At 33.2% G+C, this 24778-nt stretch overlaps 2 protein-coding genes across 4 annotated transcripts in view; one reads left to right on the forward strand and one right to left on the reverse strand.

Annotated features, from left to right (window-relative positions):
• Positions 1–1011, forward strand: part of LOC106116120 (uncharacterized) — a 14217-nt gene extending 13206 nt beyond the window's left edge. The window contains exons 5-6 of the mRNA XM_013309859.1: positions 2–118; positions 476–1011. Of these exons, the coding sequence (XP_013165313.1) occupies positions 2–118; positions 476–560 (202 nt within the window). The 3' untranslated portion in view covers positions 561–1011. The remainder of the gene's footprint in view (position 1; positions 119–475) is intronic.
• A 15787-nt stretch (positions 1012–16798) lies between these two features.
• The window catches only part of LOC106116315 (uncharacterized), a 67597-nt gene continuing 59617 nt past the window's right edge, over positions 16799–24778 (reverse strand). For 2 of the 3 annotated variants that reach the window (XM_013310098.1, XM_013310097.1), the window contains 10 exons: positions 20440–21133; positions 19899–20145; positions 19646–19812; positions 19442–19574; positions 19163–19287; positions 18924–19015; positions 17800–17977; positions 17489–17624; positions 17200–17314; positions 16799–17059 (listed from right to left, as the gene is read on the reverse strand). In XM_013310098.1, the coding sequence (XP_013165552.1) occupies positions 16985–17059; positions 17200–17314; positions 17489–17624; positions 17800–17977; positions 18924–19015; positions 19163–19287; positions 19442–19574; positions 19646–19812; positions 19899–20145; positions 20440–21133 (1962 nt within the window). In that variant the 3' untranslated portion in view covers positions 16799–16984. The remainder of the gene's footprint in view (positions 17060–17199; positions 17315–17488; positions 17625–17799; positions 17978–18923; positions 19016–19162; positions 19288–19441; positions 19575–19645; positions 19813–19898; positions 20146–20439; positions 21134–24778) is intronic. The other variant, XM_013310099.1, reaches the window with a different exon arrangement.

The following is a 24778-nucleotide window of genomic DNA, read 5'->3' on the forward strand; positions in this document are numbered from 1 at the left end:
GCCTGCGAAGGACCAACTCACTGGTGTCGGCGCAGATCGGCCTCACTTACTTCAATGTGTTGGGACCGCAGTGCTTCAGGAAGGCACATCCCATCGTCAAATGCGTGCGTCGTACTAGGTTAGTTACACTTTGTATTCAGACTTTTGTTTGTGGAATGAACTTGTATGGTTAGTATAGTGAGTACTCTCTGCCTCCGTTCAGCTTACTGAACTAATTAAGTTGGATACGAACAATGTACTGATGGGATTGTGTTAACGATGACGGCAGAGAAATCAGTGACTAAAAGTATGGGGAAAGGGCAAAGAGAATTAAATTTTGCTTTATAAATGGTTTTTCATTCAATATAAATATGAACAGGATAATACTTACGCTGTCAATACTTCAAAGCATTTTTTATGAATTGTAAAAATATATTTTTATTTATCTCAGGTCTAAAATCGATGACATTTTGAATCTCTCATAATGTGTTTCCAGAATAACTGGTCAGAAATGCGAAGAGTACGAGCTGGACTATACCAAGCCTAAGATGTGGCAGTGGTTTGATTCAGAGACCTTCTGATGCAGCAGACCTGTAGACCACTAGCAGACAACCAGCGGATTACTAGCAGGCTGCCAACGGCTGCAGACGTCGCAGATCGATTCATGTTGCAAATAATTGAACATCAAGGGAACATTCCTTGACGGAGGCGATTCGCCTTTTGTTTACTTAGAACTTGGAGTTATAAAGTTTACATTAAACTTAGCTTTATTATTAATCTATTTCTTAGAGCGCTGCGCACAGCGTGTCGTTTAGTCCTTTCTTAACAACTCTTCTAGACCAGAGATTGCCAAACTTTTTCCATGTAAACTAAAATTTTACTGGTTTCGGAGAACTTATTGTTGCTACATTTGTTCTTGAATTTGTGAAAGCGCAATTATATTTCCTGCTATATATCCGCCAAGATGTTGTATAAATCAAATAATTATGTGTTCAACGATTAACTTAAAAGGAATTGGTATATTTTAATCTTTGTATAGTTACTATAAGCTATATTTTTATATGTATATAAACGTTACACTTCTGTACTGTACATGTATGCGATTATGATATTTTATGAGTTTATAATCGAACTAGACATATTGTAATTTGTCAGCAAATTTTTAAAATTGATTGTAACAAATTATATAATGATATAATTTCTTTCCAAAATGTATATTTACAGATTCATAGATTAAACTAGCTATCGCCCGCGACTCCGTCCGCGCGGGATTAAAAATAGATGTTGGCTGATTCTCAGAGCTACTCAATATGCTCACAAAATTTCATGAGAATCGATGAAGCCGTTTCGGAAGAGTATGGGAACGAAAGTTGTGACACGAGAATTTTATATATAAGATTTACTTTAAGTCATTCTAATCATATATATAATAAGTCTACGTAAGTTAATTGTCTATTATATAATGTACATAATGTAATGTACATAAAAGAAAATAAAGTGCAATGAAAATATTTCTATTCATTTATATTTTATTACGTTCTATTTTCAAAACCAAAACAAATGAAGAAATTAATAAACATTTAAGGCTACAGTTGTTCAAGGTAATGACGTATCATCGTCACCTACTTGAGTCAGTTCACTGTTACATGAAGACCATCCGCAACGTCGTCCACAGTATGAGGCCTTCCGCGCACCACATACAAAGATTTCCCAATGCTGTTGTTCTCACTAAATCGAAAGAATGGTGACTAAAAAAACCTACTTATTCATCATCATCGCCTAACGATACATCCCTCTTAAGGGACTCGGAGCCTACCCAAGTCAGAGGTGACTAGGTCTATTTCTTTGAATTTCTTCGCAGATGCAAGTTGCATCACAATGTTTTCCTTCGCCGTTAGAACGTCGAATAAATGCATATATGTAAATTGAATAACACATTGGTACAATGCAGTATTCGAACTCAGGACGTGCAGTTACAAGTCAAGAACCTCTGAGTCAACGACGCTCTCCTATTATTACTTTCTTTAGACTTCGTATAAATCTGGCTGGTATAAGATTATAATAACTATAAAAATGAGTATTAATATCTAAATATTATCGTGAAGTCCACCGGACTGTAACAACCTTGGTGATCGCACGCATGACACTATGGAAACGAGAGTCGAGTCTGGGACAAAAACATTGCATCCTGTTACAAACAAACGTATCACGTCATCGCACAAAAACTTATGTTACTTGAGGAAAAATAACTGTACTGTTATAAATCTTTGTTGTATGCAACGAAAGCTTTTTTATAAGTAGCTTTTAATGTAGAGCTATTTTACAGATTTTTTTTTTGTTGCGATAGTAACAAGTGAAGACAAAAGTAAGAATAGATACATATATTGTGTGAAAGAGATTAGATATGACGTGTCAAAGAGATGGCACAGTAGTTCATACTATGCTGACATCTAGCGGTAAAAAGTCAAGATAAAGAGTAAAAAGTGTTTACTGTCTCGATTTTTTTAATTAATCTACATAAATAATAATTAAATTTAATATTTTAAGTAGGGCTAATATAAAAAAAATTGGCAACACGTAACATCGTAGTTCTGGAAGCAATGGGATCTTAGATTATACGAGAAGATCACCTACTTTTGTACAGTTTGATGACCTTGTAATTCAGCCTTGGTAACATTTTAATTTGCTTGATGTATAAACAAACAAATCACAGAGCGGTAAATGTTTTTGTAAATTTTCCTCAAGGGAAATACCTAATCACACAATATTACAATGCAAAGGTTTACTACGTAAATAGTCGAATAGATAGGTTAGTAGCTGTCACCCGTGGTAGATAAAAAAACTTAATTAGTGTAGCCTATGTGTTCTTTCAGACTATGTTCTACACGTATGCCAAATTTAATCGAGATCCGTTCAGCCGTTCTAGAGATATCTTCAAACACCCATCCATCCATCCACATCACATACATCTAAACATTCGCATTTATAATATTAGTAAGTTAAATAAAGAGCATTCAGGCATAAATTCGAAAAAAAAAGAATAAATAGTATCCTATGTCAGTCTCCTGGCTCTAAGCTACCTCATCAACAATTTTCAGGCATATCGGTAAAGCTGTTCTTGAGTTATAAATAGTGTAACTAACACGACTTTCTTTTATATATATAAAATATAAATCTTCCACTTTTTAACACTTATTTCTTGAAAATCTTAATATAAATTTAAGAAAGTCTAAACGATTTCTGTAGCTACAAAAGAAATTATGATAAGGAAACGTAACAAAAATATCATTTACAATTGTTTATGTTTTAAAGTTTTTTTATGAAGATGAGTTATAGATAGATCGTAACTTGTCTTAATAATTATGCAATATTGTATTCACAATATGACATCATGAACAATAATTTGTGTTAATAATGATCGGTAGTTAATTTAATTGCTTAGTTAATATCAATTTTAATAGAATCTTTACAAGTTTGTAAGTCGATTGGTTGCGGGAACAATAAGTTATAAAAAATCCAATTATTCTGCCGCCTAATTTTATGCAACAACATTAGTATTATCTTAATTAAGTAATTTCCAAGTGGAAAAGTTTATTTTGAGGTTTGTTCCGTTTTAATATTTACATATAAATATAAATTAGTTGTCGCCCGCGAAACCGTCCGCGTTGAATTAAAAAAAAACATGATTAGTAGCCTATATATTCTTCCAAGCTATGTTCTATATGCATGCCAAATTTCATCTATATCCTTTCAGCCTTTCTGGAGATACCTTCCAACAAACATCCATCCATACGTCCAAATATTCAAATATTAGTAAGAAGTAAGACTATAAACTTATATGGACCTTTGGCATCGATGTAGAACATGGTGTGGAAGACCACATATGCTACTAATTAAGTTTGTTATTAATTCCGCGCGGGCGGAGTCGCGGCCGACAACTAGTGTACTATTATGTATGAAAAATGTTACTACATGATGTTAATATAGTACGACATGATTGTTGATATCGCGGTCAGTTCTGTCAGACAATATGTCAAATCTACTCAGGCATAGAAAATGACAAAGACTAAACGTAACAAAACAGCTTAGGTAAATGAAGGATCTTGTGACTTTTTAGCATGAAAATGGGTTAAAAATAACCTAATGTAATTAGTAATAAAATAATTTTGTGTCACACCCTGGGTGAGACAAGAACGGCACCAGTCAATGATCTAGGCTAGATCTAAAGGTGGGGGAATGGGCAGGTAAAGACTGATAAGGAGTTTTAGAAGTTGTGGATCTGTAGGGATTGTAAGTATAAGCAAAAAACCGTTAAAAAGTGTGTAATTTTATATTATTTAAAATGTTACTTATGGCGAGTTGTTAATTACAAATAAGTATGTATTATATTCATCATCATCATCAGCTCACTATACGTCCCCACCGAGGGGCTCAGAGCCTCTTTTTTTTTTTTTTTATAGTCAGGAAATGCATTTACGCACGCCTACGCCGGGCGGTGCAATGGCGTAGGGAGTGTGGGACTCGCCGGCCACAGAAGGTGACCAGAATACCCACTAAAAAACGCTCAGAGCCTACCCTATGTTAATGGTGATTAGGCCATAGCCAACCACGCTATCCAAGTACGGGTCGGTTGACTTCACACATATCTTTGAATTTCTTTTCAGATATGTGCAGCATTACTATGTTTTCCTTCACCGTAATCATGATGAAATGATGTATTATATTATAAGGTTTTAATTATTATTTAACGCCGATGTTACATTTGTCACAAAGTCTAATGAAACGTTAATTTATATATCTAATTCATATTATATAAGTATAATATTGTTTATTTTAACACGAGGCGAGTAAGAGATCCAAGTGATATTTAAATAAGATTTAAACTTTCCTTAATAACAGTATTCTAACATATTTAACTTACAATCTTGTTTTATCAGACGGATGCTTCTAAAAGCGTAATAATTTTCATATTTCTTAATAAATATACTTACATATAAAATTGTTTACACATAAAACGTGTAACAACATAATTAACACGTAATTTATTAATAATTTTAATTAAATTGTACTCAATACTATAGTAATCACTAGGAAACACGATAATTATCAGTCTTGTTTTGGTACGCACTTTCCTAGCACTTTCGCTTGACCTGTAGCACACTTGTCCCCGTTAAATGCAACTCTATCGTCAAGTTCAAATCCTACTGGTGTCGTCTCTTGGATTTCTTTTACACTTTTAGTATTATTACGTGTATTTGATACTTTAGTAACATTAGTAACTTTGTCCGAAGTTCTAGTCCTGTCTGAATACGACTCAGTAGTGTATTGTTCCTTCGTACTTCCGTGTATTTCCGGTAATTTTGAAGGACTTGTTACTTTCCTTATAGGTACTGTGTTAACATTTATTTTGTATTTAGTATTGTTCTGTGTTCTTTTATTCGTGAACGGTTGTCTCTGATCATCTATGTTATCTTTGAATATTATAATGTCAGGATCTATTTCTTCGTCTAATCTTTTAATATACTTCACGTTATTATTGTATTGATGTCGATTTATATTTGTAAATACTGGTCCATTTGTAGCATATTTTTTAATACTTTGATTCAATTCTTGGTTTGAATTACCATGCTCTTGTCTTTGGTTGTGATTTTCTTGTGTTTGTTGATTCGTTGCTTCACTTTGATATTCATAGTTTGATATTGTTTCCCGATCTTCATTTGGATCAAATACATTTTTATATTCATCACTGTAAGAAGGTTTACTTTCTATGTATCTGTAACTTGTGGTCACTTGATGAACATTACGAGTGGAAACGATCGCGAATGATGTAAACAGGAGTAGACTCGAGAGTGACATTGTGACGTGTGACCGCGGATGATGGTAAAACCGGACTGCTGATTCTCATCATATTAGCCTAGTCAAACGTGTCTGACATTACGCTACAGTGGCAAAGATAAACAATGTAGAAAGGTTAATTGGTCGTGAATTCTTGATCTAATGTAAATAAAGACAGAGTAAACATAAAATTTCTTAATTAAGTATGTTTGTTTACAAATGTAGAAAAGTAGAATCAAATTTATTTTAGGGTGGTAACATTCGATCATATCTCACTTGTACAACAAGGTTTATTTACTAAACTTCCATGTAAAGAATGTTGACTGAAAAATTTTTATACGAATTTTCCAAAATTAAATTTTATCCGGAGTCGACACCAGATATCATACTGATAATCTACATCTTACTTATTATTGGTATTATAAATGTGCATGTTTGGATGTTGAGGTATCTCTAGAACGGTTCAATGGATCTCGATGAAATTTGGCATAAATTATAATCTGGAAGGAACACATAGGTTACTATTTAAGTTTTATTTAAATTCAGCGCTGACAGAGTCGCAAGCGATATCTAGTTTTGTTATAAAAACAATTAAGATGTAAAATAAGTAACCGAATCTTGTGGTTTCAGGGTCCACCGGCAGTACTTTGCAGGAATTACACATAACTTTATCAGCCTGCTAAATCTCTCAATGACGAGAACGTAGTAGGCAGAAAACTTTTAAACATCAAGCTGTCTGCGGTCACTTACTCATTAAGGTATTTAAGACCTTGGGGATACCGACTTACGTATACAGATTTTAAAAGATATAAATGAACTTAAGTTGTTTTATTATATTTTCAATTTGAAGCTTTATTGTCGAGAAGTTAAGATTACTTTTGAATGACCTTTGACTTGTTGTAAGTGCAATATCTTGCTAACGTTAGAAATGGCTGTCCATGATTTTATATCTTGCTGTCATTTTTTTTTTTTTCATAAATAACCCATTAAATGGGCCATAAAGAACTGTATAATATGCAGATGAAACAAATAGATTTGCAGTATTGACGTCATTGAAGTTGATAAGAATTTGATATTGCACGTAATATGTATTTTAAATTTCTAAAACCGGCAAATATAAGTCAATAATCATTGATTATTTTTGGACAAAATAAAACAATTCTTTCTCTACCTGGGATCTCTAAGTTGTATTCATTTTGGGTTCGATTTGATAAGCCCGGGTCCGGGCCTGGAGAATAATACACTGTTTCGTAAAATGGTTTTCAAACATTCGTGAAAATAGCACCAATAGGACTTAGTTCAGAGCAATGCTACACAGATAAAATCTGGATATTTTTGTGCTGTATTTTAAGATAGAATAGTTATTGTAATCGTCGATAAATTATTATTATTATAGGTTATCATAAGTTCCTTGTCGTAATGTAATTAATAATTTTAACGAGCAGTGAGCAACAACCTTGTAGCATACATCTTTATGATTATATTATACATAGAAGTTGTTTAATGCATAATCTAATCATTGATAAAAACATGCCTAAACTATTTTAAAAAAATTTACAGATCATATATAATTCTCGCATCAAAATGTTAGTTACCATACTCCTCCGAAACTGCTTGATCAATTTTTATGAAACTTTAAATGTATATTCAATAGGTATGAGATTCCACTCCTATCTATTTTTCAATCGCATGCGAACGTAGTCGCTGGCTAGCTAGTTTTTTTTTTTTTTTATAAAAGAATCTTTTTTTGAAGAAAAGCGTATGCTTGAAGAGCAAAGAAAGTATGGATGGATTGTGTGAAAGAGGATATAAGTAAAAAGTGGGGGAATTCAGATATGACGGCTGATAGAGATGTATGGAGGAGCAGAACATACTTAATTTTGTACAAAATTTACTGGTATCATTTTGCAGATGTCAAATATTTTTTCTATCTTTTTGTATATATACGGTAAGTAAACGGTCACTGGGATTGCTCATTATCTAAAAGCTATACTTTATATTGTGAATACAAAGAGAATAAAATTCAAATAAAAAAGACAAGAAGAGACAAGGAACGTGTTCGTGCGACAGCGCGGTGTACTGCTGTGGAAAATTTGCTATTTTATATTTTACTGCTTACTTTTTATAATGGAAATGTACTTTCATTAATAAATTGCTCTCGAAAGATATGCTTCATAAAATGCAGCTACAGTTTTACTGTTTTTTGAGTTTATTTCATAAAAGTGAAGCTTAAAGTAATTAATAACAGTTCAACTGTAATTAATAACTTTAACTTTTGTAATTTCGATCCAATCGTATACCAGATGATTGTTTATAAGGAACTTAAAATATTATTTATCTCAATATGAGTGGAACATTTGCGACAGGTTTCATGACGTCTTAATAAAATGCTAATTTTCCATTTATTGCAAAAATAAACGCGAACGTATATTGTACGACATAAACTTTTCATGTTATTAATAAGACCGATCTTTATGTAGAAGTACGTATATAAATATTGCAAGTAATTAATTTATAGAGATCATCATCATCATGGACAATAAAAGGTGGCAGCATTTACTAATGTTCAGTTTTGATTTTGAATATTGGCAGCCTTGAGCAACCTAAGCTTCTGTCCAACGGATAGAGAGACATTTGTGATACGTTTTTTTATTTATATCAAAATCTAGGATCCTTCAAGAAGCATTATCTTTATCTAAAAGACCGGCAATTCATGTGCGCTTCATGATCATGGGAGTCGGCGATAACAACGTCCGTGGCGTACATTTGACTTCTTCTCTTAAGAAAAAAAACGATAAATTCACCTTACTCTTTTGTTCAATATAATCTATGAATATTCTGTTGTTAAAATTGAATACCTGTAACATTGTTTATTAAAACAATGTGTTCTATTTAATAATTCATCAGCGTCATGATGCCGCGAAACTGACGCTTTGTCCGCCGCCATGTTGGATTTGCGCCGACCACACGCAAAATGACGGATAATAATTGTGTCCGCAATAATTCAATAATTATTAAAACAATATTCGAGCTTATGCGGTGACGTTTGTTCTGTTTTAACCACATTGTAAAATGATAAATATATTTCATTTTACGGTGGCAACATAGGGTAAGTAATATATTAAACTTTTTAATATTAATCAAGCTTTTCTAGAAACACAAGAGAATGAGTTAAGTCTGGAAAATTTACAGAATTTTATCTTTTAAATTCTATTTTGGCGGGAATCTTGTATTAGTTGTTTAAAGATTTTGTTTTTTTTTTCGTGTTTTTGTTCCTTCGCGACATCTGTTTCATGAATAATTCATACAAACTGGATTCACGTTCAGAAATCGTTTACAACAGCGATGGCGTCAGCTGGTTAATTACAATCAGAGATTTGCAAGTCAATATCACGATTCTCATATCTTAATTAATCATTTTAATGATTCCTATTTATTTAAGTGCAAATATTTTTAATTTGCTTGAAAATTTTGAAAGTCGAAAGCCAATATTGCCAATAAGCCAGTCTCCAATATTGATTTTATTAGTTTTTTTTTATATAGTACAAAAAGGCAAAGGAACATTCGGCCACCTGAATTCGTCGAAATAGCGAAACCACCTCTGCCCATGGACCGCTGCCATTACAGATGCGTTGCCTATCTTTAATCAACGGTGGGGAGCCGCACAGAAAGAGAATATTTGCCCTTCTTATGCGTCCCCTCCTACGCTAAATCCACTTCTCCTTCCCATCATTTCCTTTTATAAGAAAAGGGTGGTAATTAATAATGTATTGTCATAATGTCATAAATCAAGATGGTGTGACTAACTTTTATAATAATTGTCTCATCTTTCTTATAAAATGTTTCGAATATAATAAGTTCTTAAATTGTAGTGTCGGCACGAGGACAGACTCACAGGTAACGAGGGAAAGTGCCTTCCATCAGCCTTTGCTAAATTAATTGTAGCGAACAGCGCTCCCTCGCTCCGCTGCATTGCCTTTTACTGAATCTTTCTTTAAAAGATCTAATGTAGCTTTTAAAGGTTAAAATTGTAATTTATTTCAACACTACAATGTTGAGTTATATTATAGCTAACTGTCTGGATACGGTAGAGATCAATACGTGTAATTTTTCTTAAGATAATCTTCAACTATTAATAGGTATTTAGATGGAGTAAGTATGGTTTTGCATGTTCTTTATTTTTATCATCTTTTAATAAGTAAAACGAAGAAGTTTTGTCATAATTAGAATCCGAAGCTTCATAGTAACGTTTTAGTAAACGCCAAATATCCAATGTTTGTATAAATCAGTTCGCCCCAGTTAACTTTACTATTAGCTCTGAATATTTGCATGTTGCTATTAGATAATTAATTTACATTTACCTACTGAGGTTTGCCTAGATAAATATTATCTTGCTTCTAACTAATATTATAAATGTTTGGATGGAGAGTTTATTTGAAGGTATCTCCAGAAGTGCTGCATAGATATCGCTGAAATTTGGCATAGATGTAGAACATAGTATAGCAGAACACATAGGCTACTAATTAATTTTTTTTTTTATTTCGCGCGGATGTAGTCGCGAGCGACAGCTAGTTTGTACTTACAGAAGATATTTTACTTTGAAGTCTTTGAGAAGGATAATATTATTGTTTTGGTTAATATTATATTTTTGTTGTTGTTATATTTATTCCGTTCTATAGTGTAGTAATGTCTTGTTGCAGTTTGTCGTGTCTTTTAATTAATTTTCATTACTTATGTTTTTATTTTACAACAGGCCATAGGTCTTTTTAATTAACATTAATATTCTTATTAAGGTTTAAAAATGTTAAAATTAATTGCATTATAGTAACAATCCATTAATTTATCTCCATTGTCGCAGGCTTTGTAAAATGGCGGTCGCAAGTCGGTAACAATACATTCGAACGTATTGTCCGCCATTTTGTAATTCCATTTCAACTGTTCGTCTTTTGTTAATTAATTGACAATTATGTTTCGATTCGTTGAAAAGTTTTATAAATTAAGTTTACGCAGGTGTTGCTCGTTATTGTATTTTAATGTAAAGTATAATTATATTTTATTTTATTTTAGATACACAGAAATTTTAACATTTGTGTAGCTTGAGAATTGTCCGAGTAAATGAAAAATCCAGTTCCAAATATCTCCATACAATTTCTTTGGAAAATATGAAGCTTACGACATGCATAAAATGTGTAAAATAATACATATATATTTGTTTGTATTTCTTAGTTACAAACTCGACTATCTCGCTGAACTATTCTGAAATTACGACGTATTGTGCTTCGTAACATTCTCAATACTAATATCTGAATTCCGACAAAATATCTCACTTCTCATATCTACATTCGTACAGTGAAATAATATATGATATTATATTAAAGGCATTTGCTTACATTATTTTACTAACAAATATCTATACAAATTTATTTATAGAGTTTTAAAACACATCCAATAGATGGCGCTATCCATTAGAGAGCGTTTTTTTAAATCAAGTTAATTATTTAATGGGTCAAATTTTATAAGGAAAGAAGTAATAAGTAAATGTTATATAGTCATTTGTTTTAAGCACAGCTTATATGAACTAATCGTACTTTAAAACATGAAATTATACTGAGTTAAGTACTCAAGTAAGTCTAGCCTAAGTGAAGCCGGAGCAAAGTCGAAGTATGGTCTAACAGCCTGAGACTTAACTGTGGGTTAATTTTCTTTAAAATAATCCCGAGACTCAATTTATTTTTCGATAATTTTGTTTTATTATAAAAGCCTCTCGGCAAATGATTTTTTTCGACCCTAACTTTCGTTTAATGAAATTAATTTTGCGTATAAATGGGATATTTGAGGATTCGATTTATTTTTGCTGACATTTAACAGAAAGAAAGAGCTTATTATATTCTACAAGAATTGTTTTTTGTCATATTTTAAGCTAAATCTGCTTTGACTGTGATTATTTCAATTTACAATTAGAGTAACGAAAAATGTATACGATTTAATCCCTTGGTTTCCGAGATTAAAACTTCTGTATAAAACATATCGTCATCCCTGTCATTATCTTTTATGAAATAGAGATAACAATATCTTGTAAACGTGGATTTTGCTCTCAGAAACCCACGGTTAAACTGATGCTCACAAATTAAATTATCACATCTTTATAATTTCTTTCTTTTATATAAAGACTTAAAATTAACGCATTTGTTGAATAAATTGACGTTATGGATCACTCACTTACTCACGTTTATTGCTTCGTTTGTGAAATGGAAGGACATTATTAAATTACGTGTAATAATGTTACATTTCCAAGATGAGATCAAGATTGAAATAAACAAATGTACAAGATGATTTTTTGATCCTTTACCGGATGCTATGTTTGTTTAGTTAGGACCAGCTGTCACCTGCATCTCCGTCCGCCCGGAACAAAAAAAGAAACGCAAAAAATAGCCTATGTGTTATTCCAGAGTATGTGTTACGTCGTACGTATTTTAGCGTTTCCGTTCAACCGTTCTGTTGAGACCTTTAAACAAACATCCATCCATCCATATAAAAATAGTAAGATTAGCTTAATCGGACAACGCCATCTAGTTGAAATAATTTGAAGTATGTTGGGGGGGGGGGATATAAAAATGAAACGACATTGTTATTATATAATCTTTTTATACAAGAAACATCAGAATTTATACCAAAATGTTACATTTAAACGTACATAATTGATTCATGTTACATTACACACAATTAAATAAAAAAGAAAATACAAAAAAAATGTAAAATCATATAGTTATGTATCACGTGATTTTGTGCGAAAAATGTTGTTAGAAAAATGTGTATATTTTAGATATGTTATTACAGATTTAATTCAAAATGATATAAAGTTAAGTGCAGTCATTATGAAATGTTTCTATTTAATATCTTATTTATCAATATCGAAAATATGCTAAATGTATGGATTTATGTATGTATGGAGTAAGTTATATGGTAAGCGATATATTTGATTTAAATGGAGCAAAATTGATATTTAATACATTTTCAAATTGCAATTTTTTACAAAAGTCTGCGTTAAATATTACAATACTGTAAAATTGTGTAAGTATCGTAAATACTTTGTATTTAACACGTAATAAATATTCAAATAATACTGTATTTCTACATATAATTATGAAAAGAATTTTAAACAGATTAACATTTATAATAATTGTATTTATACTGAAATAAATTATTAAAAATAGAAAATTAAATTATTACAGTATCAAAATATTAAACAATTTTCAATATTACAATATTCAAATACTCAATAAATTCACATAAATAAAACTATAGTAAATACATACGTGGACACACTGACTAAATATAAAAACCTAAGACTAAGGGTACAGCTAATATCTATGAAAAGTCTAACTGTCTATCAAATATATATTGTGTATGACTACATACGAGTATATGTATATTGCTTAACGTGGTCCAATGGGATTATAATTAGGCGCAAGTTCAGCTTCAGACTTGGGATTAATATTTAAAACAATATGCCAATTGGACTCAATAATACAAGCATTTAAGATTATTTTAGGATGTAGGAAAGTGACAGCAGTAGATTTAGCGTCTTTTATTAAATTCCTTCACAATTTCACTGTTGAATTTGTCTTTACGTTATACTGTATTTAACCAATAACATATATTTATAATATTCAGTAATCCGTTTTCTATTTTAGTTTGCGTATCCAAAGTTAAACGTCACTTTAGGCCTTGTAAACCTTGTAAATGACAAATTCAATTTTCCCCGCAATTGACTTCGCATATTTATATTTTGTTATAAATTAATGTAATGATATTTTTTGCTCTCCATCAGCACTTTAACCATGTTAAAGTACTTTAGAGGTACCAGAAAATGTTAACCTATTCGTAATCCCTTATTGTCGAATCCCTGGTTCTTCTCACTACAAAACTTCAATTCTAAATGGAGAATCCGATTTTTATCATACCATTGTAAGTATCATTTACAAATAAAAAAAAGCGATCTTTGACAACTGGACCTAAAGGTGCTCCTTGGGGAACACCACGAATAAATTTCAAACGATGATAAGAACGGTCTCCCAAAGATGTCGGATTCTCCAAATAACTTCACTACGCGTTACTAATTTCTACTGCTGATTCATTGACATGAGGTTAATGGTTCTAACACTATCCAAACGATGGAGCACTGTGTCTAAAGCTTTACTTAGATCATATAACTTTATCCCGGGGATTGAGGTGTTTGTTGTGCCAATAAATGATAAAGTATGAAATATTCATTCTTGTAAGAGATATTATTACTATCATCGTTTGGATATGTCATAATGGAATGGACCAGGATTGTCCAAGGACGAAAAGTGTAATTGGTGTTTAATTTGGACCCTGGGATATTAAGCAAACCTAAATTGTAATAATTTTATACGAAAACTATTACTTCAAGTATTTATATTAAGATCTTAGAGTTAAATATATTTAAAAGTAGTCATTTAAAGCGATTAACATAAAAATAACATGAACAAGCACGCATTTTTACAGATATAAAATGTTGCCAGAGTGATCGTAACGATACTGGCCATCTTAGATGTAATATTGACTTTAAAAGAATTATGTTAAAAAATAAATTAATGATTAAACAAAATAATATTTAGGTTTCATTCGAAATATTGAATAGAAACAATGAGTTTCCTAAGATGGAACCAGCATTAATATAATTATGAATAATATTCCATTTATATGAGTTTATTCCCATATTCCATACTCTTAGACATAACGGCTACTTACAGTAATTTTAATTCTTAGTTTTAATAAATGTAACAAAATTTACGTAAAGTATTTCAAAATTGTGAGGTTATGTAGATATGGTATCTTACATATTTAAATATAAAGGTATATAACTAAAGCTACTCTACCTTCATGTATAAAATAATGCCACTAAATAAATAAGGCAAATGGATTTTACGGAGGGATTAAATAATTATGTTTTTATACTAAATATCAGGCACTGAAATACAAAGTATCCGTAAACTGATTCTTACATCTAGGGATGTTTTCTTAAGCGATTTAAATCAGGATTCCAACAAAAAACTATAAAAAAACTACGGATCTACAAAATGACAATATCCAGGAACATTTAAATGTGTTCGTAGTTTTTTGGCGAACTATTTTGTTTTTGGATGGATTCAATTCTTTCGTTTTTGTTTTCATTTTTGATATTTATGCTTCTATTTTGTATTGAACTTGTTAATTTTCATGTGATGTTTTATCAAAGATTATTCTAGACTGGTTATATAGAATTGTGAATACTGAATTTATTTTGACGCTGTTTATTCTAGGTGGATTTAGACATTTATTATTCGCTTTTCATGATAACTTTCGTCATATATTATGTTATTTTGCAATACGAATAGATTGTTGAAATGTCAATTATATTCTAAATCATTTTAATAATCTTTATAAATTCTAATTCGATTTGCTCAATTTGATAAGCCGTGGACCCAATTTTACGCATAAAAGATTGAATTTTTGTTTCATGTTTTGGAAAATGTTTAATTTGACTTCACTCACTTTAATAGTAAGTTTATTAGATGTATTTTGTTGGAAGTATTAATTTAAAAGTAACCGAAGTAATCGATAAATAACAAAATTATATCTTGAAGGAAATTTATAAGTTTATATGCTTTTATTTTAAGCTTTTATTATAAGTCGTATATTATTTTATTTGTAAGCTTTATTCATATAATATAACATGATAAATTGTGACCTTCAAAAATTCTTAATTTAATTACTAATCTAGTGACATATAATTTCGTGTTTTTCCTTTTTCTTTAGTATATTTTTATAATCTACATATTTAGGGAATGTTACCTATAATTAGGAGACACGATGGGATCACATTTATTTATTAATAACTACGTTTATTATATTCTACTAATACTGGTTAACTTTTCGTAAGATATTCATTTTTCAGAACCTTTGTATTGGAATTTTTACATTTTCAATCAATTAATTTGAAACAAAAACTCTGTGATCATTATACTCACGAATGTAAATTCGTTTTATATAAATGAATTAAATCTTCTGTTATCTTTAGTAGATTTTTAATTATTTTAATTTTTTAATTGACGAATTTACGTCATATATTCCATTCTCTAAAAAGTTTTCTAGTATCTGGTTTTTGTGTTTATTTTCGTGTCTGAATAAAGTAAATTTTATCTTAATTAATTCATGGTATTTTTATACAATTTAGAATATAAACATTATATATAATATTTTGTCACAATTATACAAACTGTGAAATAATTCGTATCCGCCGGCCCGTCACCGCCCCTGCACAAGGGATATAGCAAAAGCGCTGTCAAATTTTGAATAATTACTCTTTGTAAACGTTGCTATAATTTTATAACAGGTTCTGAATAATGCATTAGTTTTATGCAAATTGCCGTCAGAATAGGAATATACTGTGAAAAAATCGAAAATCTGTAAATGAATATTAATAAATACATAAAGGATGTTTGTACTATTATTAGGTCAATATATTCGTAGTTTGACGGAATGTTATAGCTACCAGTTTTAAGCAACACCTATGGAGATATTTATAATGGACTACTAAAGGGATTTTCTACGGGTAGTATTGAGAAATACCCTAAGGTTTACAAATGTTAAGATATCCTACTACTCGTTTGTCTCTGAGAACAAAATCCATGTATAAAACATATTGTTATCTCTGTTTTGTCAAAGATAATGACAGAGATGGTGATATGTGTTCTACAGGGATATTGGTTTCAGAAATTAACAAAAAATCAAGCTATGAATAAGATCTGATATTGAAATATATTAATATGTTTCGTAACATTTTATTGCATACGATAAATTCAAAATTATGATCTTGGAATATTATACGTAAATTTGACCAAAAAAATCAAATGAAAGTAAAATGTTTAAAATGCGTAATACAGATTCTTTAAATGAACAGCATATTCTTGGATTAAAAAAATTGGATCCAATTAAGAAATAACATACCAAGAAAAGTTATGAAATTTCAAGATAATATTTTGCCGATCCTTTGTTCAATTTCCCTAGTAGTCCATGAGGTCCACTTGGTCCAGGGTGGAGATTTTCACGAGTACTGAGCTCCGCAGTCAAAAAATGGGAAGCAGGCGACGGGCTCGGCGCTATGCTAGAGAACATGAAGGTTTTCGCACGACTTGGACTTGGAGTCGCGCGCCCACACGCGCCCCAGCAGACCTCGCACCTGGGAAAGTTCATATAAATAAAGCGCTAATCGGCACTCATAGTTGCCTCTACAACACTGCAGTGTAATTTTAGACTACGATATAAAAATTAATTTTGAAATCTTATGCCTAGGTCAATTATGTTGAGGTTAATGGTTACCTTAACACTGGCGGAGAGTCGTGTCCGTTTCCTGGGCGTGGAGGCGGCAGAGGGCGGCTCTCCTTCCACGGGAGAGCGCGCTCGCCCGCGTGGCTTGCGAGGATTACTGCGTTTCCTAGCATAAATAGATTTACGAAATGTACAAACTAGTATGACACAGAATTAACAGGTCTCCTCAGGAATGAGATAACCACACATAGAGGATTCAAATCACATTCAACTCAAATGTTGCACCATTGGTCCAGTTAGCCGAACTGGAACTAAGTCTGGAATGTTCTGTCCTTCTTACCTGACTCTATCGGCGTGCTGCTGTTTGAGTCTAATCTGCGTGAGCAGGCCCACCAATAGCTCATCCACGTTATGGTTGATGCCAACTGACGTCTCTATGAACTTGCACTCGTACGATGTCGCGAGGGATTTACCTTCTGTAAGCACAGGCTGCGATTGGTAAAATTAAAACTGAAGAATTATGAATAGATTACGTGATTGAGGATATGTGCAAGGAACTCAGATATGACTAGTGATAGAGATGTGAATAGTGTGCGGATACTCCATAGGGCGGGGGGTAAGGTCGGAAGAGAATAACGATGTTGTTGTCACCGTCAGTGGGCACAAGGCGCGAGCGCGCGAGGTCTGCCTTGTTGGCGACGAGGATGACAGCACGGCGCGCCGTGTGTCCCGCTGCCCACAGCGCCTGCAGCCGCCGCTCCGCCTCCGCGAAGCTGCTCCGGTCCGCCGTCGAGTACACCACGCAGTATCCGTGCGCGCAGCCTTCAGACTGATTACCACATAATACAAGAACAAAAACGCCTTTAAAGTCAAACTGGCTGCTGCCGGAAAGCTGGTTTGCGCAAGGGTAACTGGTCCTTTGCCATGTCATTATTTAGGCTTAGATTTAGAATTCAAAACTTAATAGACTAATAATAATGTACATATATTTAAGATTTAATTTATAAATGCGTATACAACAATAATACTCTGTCGATAACATTAATGAAGTCAACGCAAATGTTGTTATAATGTTCTCATAAACATTTTCGAAATGTTCAAAAGAAACTGTCAAGTTCTTGTAAATGTAACAGAATATTTTGCGGTAAATTGAATTCACAAATTCGCGAACACGCTCGATTTGTTATAAATTATACAAAATGTGCAAAATCAAACTCTAACGCGTTCCTGATCAACACATTTACATATTGAAAGCATTCTCACGCCCAAAGCGATTGCTTTCTCAACACAGCGTTTCTTAAACAAAATTATCGTCATTTTACTTTTGCAAAACCATCATTATTTAATATTAGTCTAGTATTTGTTATCCCTTTCCAGAAACAAACCTAGAATATTCTGCACAAGGTTTAAACTCGTTAGCAAATAATATTTACCTTTAAAAATGATATTGTATAAATAAGTTTATGTCGCTTCGGTAACAGGCTTTTAAATAATTACAAGGTCTGAAGTGTGCGGGAGTTACAACGCTCTTTGTCACTAACGAGGTTTCAGCGAATGGTTTCAAAGTATTAATGGCCTTGCCGAAGCGCGCAAATGTTTTGATGGCTTTACTCCGCCGGTGAGGGGCTTTTGTACGTCAACTTTGGATAATAGAATTATGAGTTTCAATTTGTAAAATTAATGCAAGTATCTACTTTGTAAACAATTAAAATATTTCTTTATTTATAGTTTATTCTCTTTCTACGCTACATTATTTAAGTAATAATTTGACTTACAATGACGTGCTCTGGAGGTGAGTCCAGGAAAGTGATCTCAGACTCCTCACCGGCCAACAGCACACACACTGATCTCTCGCCGGACTCGTCATCTGTGGTTATATAAATACATTCTTAAAATGTGCGTCTTTCTCAATTCTTTTGCTACTGTCACTTTTGGTATTTGCAGCCTAATTTATAGTCATTGTTATTATAACATTACTATTGACTTCAGCAATTGATAAAACATTTCTTCTTACCGATGCTGGTGTCATAAGCGTGTAGATATTCCGAAGTCATGAACTGTCCAATGAGACTGGACTTGCCGACACCGGGCGCACCCAGCACGAGCACTCTGTACGCACTCAGGCCAGCCGAAGAATCCCTAATAACATTGGAATTAAATCACAAATTTAACGTTATTTACGTAGTATGTATTACATGAACGATCATTCATTTTTCATATCGGATAAAGTCATAAACTTTAAAAGATTTGATTTGACAAAATTTACTATTACTAAGATAAATCATATTTTTACCTGGAAGACGCCAAGGAACATGGCGCTGACGCTCTGGTAACTGCCTCAGTGCTGGAAGCGCTAGACGCCACAGATGTGTTGGACCGCGACCGCCGTGAGCGCAGAGAATCGCCGCGATTCACTACGCCTTTACCTATTAAACAATACATATTTTAAAATTGCTATTGAGGTCGGATGATTATAAATTATGGTGGCAAGTATTACCTGTAATACTGAAATGTCTCAGCCTGTAGTACTCTTCCTCGACGCCGGTGTTGGGCATAGAGGCGACCCGGGCGCGTTGTTGCGGCAGGCCCAGCAGCTGCCGCTCGCCCGTGCGCGACCGCGCCGCCTTCACGGACTGCGATCGCGAATGGTGTGGGCTGCCGTATCTGCTCAAATGGATGGGTTGTTTATAATTTGTAGCTAGATTCAGGTAACCGATAAAAACTTCGTGAGTCTTCAATGACAGTCTTACCGTTTATCAAATTCATGGAGATCTTCTGATGTGAACTGACTGGTGACATCGAGGAGCTGTTGTATGTGGTCACTGCACACTCTGCTCTTGCGTCTTCCACCATCTTCTCCATCGCGCACGAGGATAGTGGAACAGCCTCCATAGTCAAGAGACAGCGATGGCTGTTGTACCACAATGGTGGTGCGCCCCGCTGGGATGGTGGTTGTGGCGGAATCCAAAGGATTTGCCGTCACGTGGACTTGCGCCGCTGATGGAATAGTAAAAATTTACTGCTACGTTAATTAAATAAAACCTCTAAAAGAGCTGTTACTTGTTAATAGAGAGTTTAAAAGCCTCGCGAGACAGTTGAAATGGTGCGGCAGATTTATTGTGTAATAAAATATTTTAAGTGCAACAGTAAATCGAGTTAGTGACGACGCGATATAAATTTTTGTATCGAATAAAAAACTCTCAACAGTTTTAGTGCTTTAAGGTAGTTATTCTACGGAATTGTTCTACTATGTCTATGGCTGAATATTACAAGGGTCTATGGAGCATATACCTGTAGATTGTCTTCTGGAGGACGGCGGTGGAACGGAATGCTGATGTGCCGATGATCTTCTTCTATTGGTTGTGAAAACTTCTGTGCCTTCAAGTTGTCTTCTCAACTTCGCCACCTCGTCCTTGTAGTAATCCTGTTTATCTAATTTCTGCTTATTCTTGACCCGCGGCTCGCTCCCTCGCCTCTTGGTCACCTCCGGCTCGAATTTAAAATGCGTTTCGTACTTAGTTTGACTCGCTTTCGGACTTTTAGGTGTTTCAAGTTTAGGATCGAAGGGTATTTGTATCGAAGTGGATGGGCCACTCGTCTGGCTGACTTGGATTTTATTTCTGGGTTTTGTTTCTGGTCTCGGTTCAGGGAGTGGTACATCGAAGACGAATCGTGCGGGCCCCGGTCTGGGGGATTCTATAACGTCCGTTGCAGATTGCGGTTTGGTGTAAGCTGGGGAGTCAATATCGCAGCTGTCCTGCGGACGGTGGTAATGAGGAGGGGCTGTGCTGGGGGGTATGTGTTGCGGTAGGCCGGGCGGGTCGGCATCGATGAGGCTGTGCTGGTGCAGGGAGTCGGGTGGATCAGGCTCGGCGTCCATAGAGTCGTCAGTTCCGGTGACCGAGGTGAGCGCGGTCGCTGCGGAGTCTGTGCTGGTGTTGATCGTCTTGTCCGAGGTCGTGCTGCTGCCCATCACCACAACCTGCTGGAGGGAGACAATTTTTAAAGACACTAAACAACATTTTTTATTAGTCATAGCATATCGTTTATCTAGATTTTATTTATTCATATGCTAAGTAGTTGGTATAATAAAAATCTTTGCAAGTATTTTTTTGTTATTTAGTATTCTGTGTTATTTCTATATTCTAGACATTTACAATAACTGAATACTCCAGTTTACAATTTAAGTAATATCTTAAAAGCGATAAATAGTAATAAAATAAGAAAACCTTGTAACACTTGGTAGGAGTAGCTGAGAGGCTGAGAGTAATATCAGAGAGTGGATCATAAAATATGAAATGCAGATAAGACGCGAGCTCATAGCTAACACGACTTTATAATGTCTTAAACAGTATCGCGGGAGATCGCATGATTCTGATGTTTTATTGACGATGTTTTTTTTTTATTTAACCTAACATAGAGTAAGATTTAGTAAGTTACTCTAGAATATCTAACTTTAATTGTAATGAATACTTGTCACTTGCTTAAAATGTTTGTATGAATGGATGCATTTTATAGTAATCTTAGGAACGTCTTGACGGATCTTGATGTAATTTAGCATAGATGTAGAGCATAGTCTGGAAGAACACATAGTATACAGTATACTAAAGATGTTTTACTGTTACATATCAACGTGTTACAGCTATAGATAGGACGTATAAAAAAGCCATGTTTTAGAATTGCTAAAATTACACAATAATAAAAACATTCGTAAACCGACATTCGTAAGTGAAGGTTTAAAAGTTTCATGGGACCACTCAAGTTGAGTACCTGAAAGGTGGGTTAAGTTAAACCGGTCGTAAAGTTCAGAGTAGTGGTAATAGCACAGGCTGTAGGTAAGTGATATGGTCGGTGGTAAATTTTTACTGTTATGCGATAAGTAACATATCTTACTGCTCAAGTTAAAACCTCATACTAACCATTTTTAATATGAACCTGGTATAGATTTGGTTTGTTCCAGCGAACTACTTAGTATTATGGTTTGAATCTGATGACGTCTTATATCGTCGAATCTTATATTTCACTGATTTTTATGAAGTTTTATTTGTATATTCAGTAGTTCTGCGACTTTGCTACTATTTTTAAAGGCCTAAAGAGAGTGATAACTAAAGTTTAATTCTCTTAGTTTCTATAAATTTAAAAAAAAAACAGATGAATCAAGAACACGTAATTTAAACAAAAGAAACTTGATTTAAAACATAGTACAAACTACTGAAAATCTCCAGCAAACCTCACTTAATTAAAGAGCATGTTCTATATTGAAAATTATATAGAGTATGAATACAGAGGGGGCACTTTCACTTAATTAATATGATTTTATACCACAGAGTAGTTACGAACAGAGTGTTCATTAAGATTAATTCCGTTCAGTGAATCTGCTAAGTGAATCAGTTTTACCCCCGAGGCAATACATGAAATAAAAACTATAGCTTAGCTAAAGATTTCATTTTTCATTATAATTATTTTGTTTTTGTTCTTGTTATTTATATTACCGTGGATTTTTTATGATACCTTTTCAATACATATTGCTATCTCTATCATTCTCTTTGATAACAACAGAGACAACAATGTCTATTACTCTTTAACAGTGGTAGAGCCCGCTCTAACACCTTCGCACGAATTGTCCCGGCTCGCCCGGTGCGCAGAAGACAGGCGTGAAGTGAAAGCAATTCCGCGTACAGTGTGATGAGTGTGCGTCCCGGAGGCTTAATTTCACTGCTGTTCCCTGTTCCATCATCTCCTAATAAGGATAGATTATTAGAAAAAGCTGGGAGTAGTTTGTGTAATACTAGGAGCCGCCCGTTACTCCTTCCGCGTAGAGTTAAAAAGTAATTTGTAGTATATGCGGTAATAAAGGCTGAAATCATTTCATGTTCCAAGTTTAACTCAGACAAACATTCGAATTGTATTATTAATATGATAGATAAGTATGTAAGTGAAGCAGGCGTGACCTGCTGTGAATGCGAGTTGCAATCACTCGCGCTGGAGGCAGCTGTTCCATTGTAAACACTTCTCGAGTCTTCTCTGCGAGAAATCAATTTAAACTTTTACAACTTTGTTGTAAAACAAATACTAAGTTATTGAAAAGTGCAAATATTTGAACTGCGCCAATTTAAAGTTTTTAACACTATCAACTAACTCACTTGTTAAAAATATATCTAAGTTTTAACTGAGCAGTAAAATTACTTTATAGATGCAACTAGCTGTCGCCCGCGACCTCGTCCGTGAGGAATTAAATGAAAATCTAGTTAGAAATACAATAAAACAATATTATCTCGCACCAAATGTGTTTCTCCAAAGAGGAACGAAGGAACATGGAGTATGTCATCTCGTGCATAGAGTTTTGCATGTCCAAAGAAGATGAAGTTCTATTTAATATTAAATTAAAAAAAACCAAGATATTTTTTTCGGATTTTAAAGGGTTAAAATGTATTGTAAATATGCAAATCAACCGTATGGTTGAATGTGGAATACGTTGTGATGAGAGTTACAGGTGACTGGGTACGATCGCTCTGTTTTTAATTACTGTCAACTTCAGAATGTATTCAGCGACGACACACGCTGATATATTATTGAAAAATAAATTGAAACATTGCTTCATTTTGAAATAAAAGTTTTTAGTTTATTTGAACTTAGACTAACATTGCATACAAAATTATAGTTCTAATTGTTATTGAGTACGAACGCAATCAAAATAAAAATACTGCTTATAAAAATCAATTTAAATAAAATGTGTCATTTTCTAATCCGAGAGTCTAGCAGAAATATTTGCGATACGCGTTTTCGTAACGGCCTCGGCAAAATATGTCAAAATGTCTGGTAGGGGGCGCTGCGCAAATAATACAAGCTCGTCAGTGATGTTACAAAAATGTTCTCACAGATATTCATGCTAGGTCCACAAAACTAGAATGTCAGTACACGATAATAAAGCAATTGTTTACAATAAAATCTTACACAAGACGAAAGCTAATCCCTTCTAAGACAAGGTTATTTGTGGAGATTAAACTTTGGTACAACTTTATATAACTTAAGACGATGTATTTTAGAAATTCAATATCACTGGCTTGCCGCCAACTTAGCGAATGTTTTTTTTTTACATTCAAACTTCGGCTGCAGTTTTTGTTCGAGTACAGCCACGTTCTTTTGTTTCTTTTTAATTTTACGTTCTTGTAATGTTGCCTCCAACTTTTGTATTTTTTTTAATCTACACCATCTATTTTGATATTAGAAATATTCGGTATAATAACTTTGAAACTTTGAAATAATCTTTTATTTTTAAAATTATATATTACAACATAAGGAGTAAAAAAATAAATAATACATACCACTTTTCACACTTCTATATCAATCACATTTTCAAGCAATAATTTTGTAACACTTTATCAATGCACTGTCTAACATAAAGTTCATTCAGAACAAACTAAATCCAGACAAATAATAATAGAATTGTCTAACTCACACAAATAACTAATTCCAAATCTTACATATCTATTTTCAAACGTAACTCAATTTGAACCATATTCAGCAATCATTGTTATACAAACAAACTCTATAAACATTTATTATTTCAACTTAGAACACAAAAACAACTTAATAATTGGAATTAGAATTTAAGAAGAATAATTGTTTG

This window comes from Papilio xuthus, unplaced genomic scaffold, assembly GCF_000836235.2.
Source record: "Papilio xuthus unplaced genomic scaffold, Pxut_1.1 DF827756.1, whole genome shotgun sequence".
In the NCBI taxonomy this organism is placed as follows: Eukaryota; Metazoa; Arthropoda; class Insecta; order Lepidoptera; family Papilionidae; genus Papilio; species Papilio xuthus.